A 6395-nucleotide genomic window follows, 5' to 3' on the forward strand; every position below is an offset into this window, starting at 1 on the left:
AACAGAGTAAAATGCTATATGCTATAACATTAATTGTTAAATATTATATTCTAATATATGAAATATGAATGAAGTTTTGTTAAATTGATTTTTCTTTGTTTTGCTCTTCTTAATATATTGTGCAGTTATTCATGGATTTGAAAATTATTAAAAGATTGTTGGATTGGCCAAGGGGAAGTAGACAATACTTGGAGGGTGTTGGTGGTTTTCTTGATTTTGCATTCAGGAACCCAATTTGTTCTGAGAGCAAAATTTGGTGCCCTTGTGTGAAGTGTGTCAATAGAAGTAAGCTGAGTCGGGAAGAAGTTTACGAGCATTTAGTATGCAATGGAATGCTTCGTGGTTATCGACAATGGACATTCCATGGTGAGCAAATAGAGCAAAACACATCCTCTCCTAGACATAGCGTAGAAGATGATTATAGCAAGCATGTGGATACGCATCAACTACTACCTGATGTGTTTGGATGTGGAGAAGACGATTCGATGCCTTGTCCATCGGATTCCATGGATACACAACCACAATCTAAATGTGGAAGCTGAGAATTTTTATAGCTTGCTTAAAGATGCAGATCAAGAGTTGTGGCCAGGGTGTGAATTGACAAAAGTTTCATTTCTTGCCCTATATTTTACACGAAATGTACAAGCAAATGGAGCAACAAATCGTTTAACTTGCTTGAATTTTACAACTTGCAATACCTAATGGTAAAAGTTTACCCAAATCATTTAATGAGGCAAAGAAGATTATAAAGAAATTAGGCCTCAAATATGAAAATATTCATGCTTGCTCAAATAATTGTCAACTGTATTGGAAAGATAAAGCAGATGATGACACTTGCTCCATTTGTGGAGCTTTAAGGTGGAAGAAGTTTAGCGATTGAACTACTTGGCAAGGAAGAAAAAAAAAGAAGGGTATTCCAGCTAAAATCTTGTGCTAATTTCCTTTGAAACTTAGACTTAAAAGGTTATATATGTCGAAACATACATCAACTTTGATGGGATGGCACGAAACAGATTGTATGAAGGATGGCGCGTTGAGACATCTTGCGGACTCTGAAGCTTGGAAAAATTTTGATTTTAATCACCCTGAGTTTTCCTCCAACTCATGTAATGTTAGGCTTGGATTAGCTACTGATGGTTTTAATCCATTTGGAATGTTAAGTTCAAGTTATAGTTTTTGAGTTGCGCCAGTTGTTTAATACCATTATAACTTGGCCGTCCTTTGGATGTGCATGAAGGCAACATCCTTTATTCTTTCTTTACTCATTCCTGGGCCAAGTGGGCCCGGAAATCATATTGATATCTACTTGCAACCTCTTATCGAAGAATTGATGGAGTTATGGGAGGTTGGAACAGAGACTTATGACTCCTCTTGTGGTGAAACATTTCGACTCAAGGCGGCACTTTTGTGGACAATTAATGATTTTCCTGCATACGGAAATTTGTCGGGGTGGAACGTACATGGAGCGTTTGCCTGCCCTTGTTGTAATATAGACACTTTCTCCAAACGGTTATCACATGGTCGCAAATATTGCTTCATGGGTCATCGGCGTTTTCTAGAACCAAACCATAAGTTTCATTATAATAGAGACTCTTTTGATGGCGCTGAAGAATATGGTCACGCACCCGCGATACCTACTGGGACTATGATATTGCGTCAACTAGAGAAGATTACTGACTTTGATGATTCACAGACATGGAAGAAGAAGAGTATATTTTTTACGTTGCCTTATTGGAAATCTAATTTATTAAGGCATAACCTTGATGTCATGCACATAGAGAAGAACGTGTCTGAAAATGTCTATGGTACATTGTTAAATATAGAAGGCAAGTCGAAGGACAATTTGAATGCTCGTCTTGATTTGCAAGAATTGAATATTAGAGAAGACCTTCATCCTCAACAGATAGGTCCAAACAAGTTATATTTGCCATCTGCTTGTTACACAATGTCTAGAAATGAGAAGCAAGTATTTTGCAATTTGCTCTGCAATATCAAAGCTCCTGACGGGTATACAGGAAACATCTCAAGATGTGTAAATTCTGCACATTGTAAAATTTTTGGGCTCAAAAGTCATGATTGTCATATATTGATGCAACAACTTCTACCTATTGCATTACGAGGACTTCTTCCAATGAATGTAACACTGCCATTATTTGATCTAAGTAGTTATTTTAGAGAATTATGTTCGAAGGTTCTTCACGTACACGAATTAGATCAACTTGAGAGTCGAATTAGATTAACAATGTGCCACCTGGAAATGATTTTTTCTCCAGGATTTTTCACTATTATGGTGCATTTGGTCACCCATTTAGCTACTGAGGCAAAGATTGCCGGTCCGGTTCAGTATCGATGGATGTATCCTATTGAACGGTATGTCCAAGCAGTGTTGTCATTTAGACTTTTTATGTTAGTATTTATTTATTAAATTAATTTATCTTTTACCTTTTTGTTGATTAGGTACCTTCGCACCTTAAAGTCTTACGTGCGTAATAAGGCTCGTCCAGAGGGCTCTATTGCAGAAGCGTACTTAGCAGATGAATGCATGACCTTTTGTTCTCGATACTTAGAAGGTTTCGAGACAAAATTCAACCGGCCTTCGAGAAATGATGAAAGGGTGAATGTAGAAGAACATTCGAATTTGACGGCAGAATCAATTTTATTTCCTCGTGTGGGACGACCTATAGGAAAGCCTACTAATTACATACTTAATGATTTGGAAAAAGTACAGGCACATCGCTACGTTCTTTTCAATTGCCCAGATGTTGTCCCATTTCTTAAGTAAGTCAAAAACTTAGAATAAATAATATATCATTATTTTTCTTTTTAAAACAATTAATTTACATGATTATCCAACTTGCAGAGAACATGCAGTGGAGATTCGAAGAAAAAGTCGACCACGTCGTCTCTCATTGAGAGACGTAGAGCGTGCCCAGAATAAAAGCTTTCATGAATGGTTTACCGAACATGTAAAAATTTTATGTTTATAGAAATACATAACCAATCTAAACTTGCATATTTTGGAGACAAGTATCAAACCTTTAAAATTTTGATAGCTAATTTGTCTAATTCTTAACAAAACAAAAAAATTGCTATTCACTATTTTATTTTTGATTGTAGATTTTGAAATTAGAGAGAAATGAGAGCACTCAACATCTCAAAGAAGAGATTAGATGGCTAGCTCGTGGACCTAATCAAGTGGCAAGAAAGTTTCGAGGGTTTAATATTCATGGTTATAGATTCCGACCAACACGTTATGACAAGGAAACCCAAAATAGTGGAGTTGTTGTAACTGCAAAAACATCAAGCTATGCATCGGTCAGTGATAACAATCCAATTTTTGGAGAAATCACTTATTATGGTAAAGTTTTGGAGATTATTGAACTCGATTATTGGGGAAAATTTTCAGTCGTATTGTTTAAATGTAAGTGGGTTGATGTTACTCATGGAAAGGGATTGAAGAGAGATGAGTATGGTTTCACACTTGTAAATTTCTCACACTTGATACACACGGGTGAAAAATTGGAGGACGAACCATTCATCTTTGCGACCCAAGCTGAACAAGTATTTTATGTGGAAGATGAACTAAATTCCGGATGGTCCACTGTAATAAAGTTCAAGCCTAGAGATGTCTACGAAATGGGTAACAATAATTTGGAATATGTGCAATATGAGCCTTATCATTGTATATGTCCACTGTATGTGATTGATCCTTGAACTTCTATTTGACACAAAATCTATCTTGATAAGGAAAACTTAGATCATCTCTTAAATGTGTGGTAGTGATATATATTTAATTTGGTCTTATCTTTGCTGCAGAGACTTCCTTTTACCCTGGGATTTGTTGGAAGCATGATTGGCACCATATATGTGTCTGTGGTGCTTCGCAGTTACGTTCTCTCTGTCTTCTTCTCCGTTCTTCAGGTATCAATCTTCAATCACCATGTTTAAGTTCAATGATGATATGCACTAATACTCATGAAGTTCCAGGGCTTGTTCGCCTGGTATTTAGAACAGTTTATCTATTCAAGAAGCAAAAGCACATACAATTGGCAAACAAAAAGTCCAAAGTTCTGCCTGAGTGTTTTTGTAGTTGGCCCCAAAACTAAACTAAGCAAAACCAAACCAAATAAAGCAATTTCATTTGATTTATTTGAATTCTACTTTGGTTTCGTTATACAAAATTTATATATTTTGGTTTCCATTTGGTTTGTTAAATCAAGCCAGGTGCGCAATTGAATAACAATCTATATGCATGTCTATGCTATGCATGCTTGACTAATGTATGATTTTGATTCACAAATGTTATTTAACAAATTTTGATGTAATGAACGCATATATGGTCACTTCAGTTTGAAATAATAAATTATAGCTATCCAATCTAAATCACTATGCTGTTATTGTGAAACTGCTAAAGATTTTTAATGCTTTGGCAAATCAAGAATTCTGCACAAATTTGAACTAATTCAAATGTTATTCAATGTGCAGGTTCAAGTATATATTCGTGGAGCCGATCAGAATTCGTTTATGCACTTTTTGATTTTGTTATCATACAATTTTTGATTTTTTATATTTCTTTCAGTTAGAGAGTTTGATTTGTTATAATTACTACAACATATAAATGGATATTATTGTTGTGACGTATGGATATTTGATTTTAGTTTTATCTTTTTAACAAGAATTTAAGAAATTTTGTTGATTGTTTTTTTTTTACTCTCATCGATTTAATGTATATGAGATTAGTTTAAATAAAGTTTAATACTAGACTAGATGTTTAAATAAATAAAATATTATATTTTGAATGACAATGGGACACTTATAAAGTGTCACTATATAAAAAATATATATATTTTTTATAAAAATTAGGGACACTTATTTGTGTCACTAAAACCAAAAAAAAGTGTCACTAAACAGCAGCACTTATTTGGGATATACCGACACTTTATTATGTGTCGCTATATACCCTAGGGACTGCACATATAGCGACACTATTTTTAGTGTCGGTATTTTTGCTAGCAGCACTTTTTTTAAGTTTTAGGGACACTTAAAAGTGTCGCTATAAACCGTTTTTGTAGTAGTGTATATATATATATATATATAGAGAGAGAGAGAGAGAGAGAGAGAGAGAGAATTAGGATGGAATATTATTAATAGCACTAGGTTATTTGTGTTATTAAAACTTTGCCACTTTGATGAAGGGGTGTATGGGTAGGATATTATGGTCTCTAGGATTTAGTGGGTGGTTGGTAAAATAGTATGGTTTAAAGAGTGAAAATGCTTAAAAGAGTAGGTCTAACAGCGAAAAACTTGTTAGCACCAAGTATTTGGTGCTATCAATAGCATTGTAGTCAGATATAAATATATATATTAAGAATCCAGCTACTATCCTTTAGAAGGATGGAGACCTCCGTTTTATCAAGTTGTTTTTGATGATAGAGATCCCGAATCCATAATTGAAATAAGTTGAAGTTGATCTAGAGCATTTGAAGTACCTGAAAACTAAATTTCATAAATTTTAAAAAATATTTATATAGTGATCAAAGGATCGCAAAATCGATAGTTTTTGACCGCCTATATAAGCCGTGTGTTTGCTTGTTTAATAATATAGAGCAATCCAAACTATTTAAATTTTTGATAAAAAAATCTTTATACTATTTAGATAACGTTTGATAATTCTGATCATGAATTGAGAAAGTCTAACCTTTATTTCCAGAAGGTTTTTCATTTTTTGACTTTTTGATGGACTTGATAATAATTTTTAAAAATTATAAAATTCGGTTTCTAAATATTTTTAGTAGTGCAGTTTAATTTTAACAGTGCTAATTGCCAATTTAGAGTCCTGATCATCCAAAATGACTTAATAGGACTAAGGCTTTTATACTCCTAAAAGGATAGTAGCTGAACCATATATATATTTACAATACTATGAATAGCAAATGGGTTCCATTGCTACTTTGTTTTCAACAATAGAGCTTTCAAATCTATGATCAGCATGGTTAAATATGATCTAGGCAACTTGAAGTATTTACAAATTAAATTTCATATATTTTAGATATTGTTCTCTTGTGCATCAAGTGGGCACAAAAATAAACAATTAAAAATAAATATCCTTCAAAATGTGACGATATGATTCTTGTAATCGAGATCAAGAGTATAGATCTTATTTTAAATATATAGTTTAAAATATTTTTTAATATTAATCCAACTGATTTGGATTTCTTTACACTGTTAAACGAGCAATTCTCTCATATCGCCTTATTAAAATTTCAAAATTTACAACCCTTTGATCATTAGGTCAATGACGTCGAAAAGATTTTACGTGGTTCGGCCAACAGCCTACGTCCACGGATGAAAACGGAGCAAATACTTTATTAATGTCGGAAGACTGAGTACAAAGA

At 33.6% G+C, this 6395-nt stretch overlaps 1 protein-coding gene across 2 annotated transcripts; it reads left to right on the forward strand.

Moving 5' to 3' along the window:
* The first annotated feature begins 1227 nt into the window (after nucleotides 1–1227).
* On the forward strand, nucleotides 1228–4663 carry LOC109705144. 2 transcript variants are annotated; one of them, XR_002214640.1, is made up of 6 exons: nucleotides 1228–2370; nucleotides 2458–2778; nucleotides 2861–2966; nucleotides 3118–3695; nucleotides 3817–3921; nucleotides 4486–4639. XR_002214640.1 is itself a non-coding variant. In XM_020225895.1 (6 exons), the coding sequence occupies exons 1-6, from the start codon at nucleotides 1232–1234 to the stop codon at nucleotides 4581–4583; spliced, it is 2292 nt and encodes a 763-aa protein (XP_020081484.1). In that variant the 5' UTR covers nucleotides 1228–1231; the 3' UTR covers nucleotides 4584–4663. The 2 variants fall into 2 exon arrangements, 1 of the variants encoding a protein (XP_020081484.1); XM_020225895.1 differs by having other exon boundaries at nucleotides 3118–3640; nucleotides 4486–4663.
* The last annotated feature ends 1732 nt before the right edge of the window (nucleotides 4664–6395 follow it).

Source organism: Ananas comosus, unplaced genomic scaffold (assembly GCF_001540865.1).
Source record: "Ananas comosus cultivar F153 unplaced genomic scaffold, ASM154086v1, whole genome shotgun sequence".
In the NCBI taxonomy this organism is placed as follows: domain Eukaryota; kingdom Viridiplantae; phylum Streptophyta; class Magnoliopsida; order Poales; family Bromeliaceae; genus Ananas; species Ananas comosus.

Coding starts and splice junctions, on each gene's coding strand:
- LOC109705144 (XM_020225895.1), top strand. CDS start 1,232: ATGAAGGCAACATCCTTTATTCTTTCTTTACTCATTCCTGGGCCAAGT. Junction 2,371..2,457: donor TGGATGTATCCTATTGAACG/GTATGTCCAAGC, acceptor TTTGTTGATTAG/GTACCTTCGCACCTTAAAGT. Junction 3,641..3,816: donor TAGAGATGTCTACGAAATGG/GTAACAATAATT, acceptor TCTTTGCTGCAG/AGACTTCCTTTTACCCTGGG.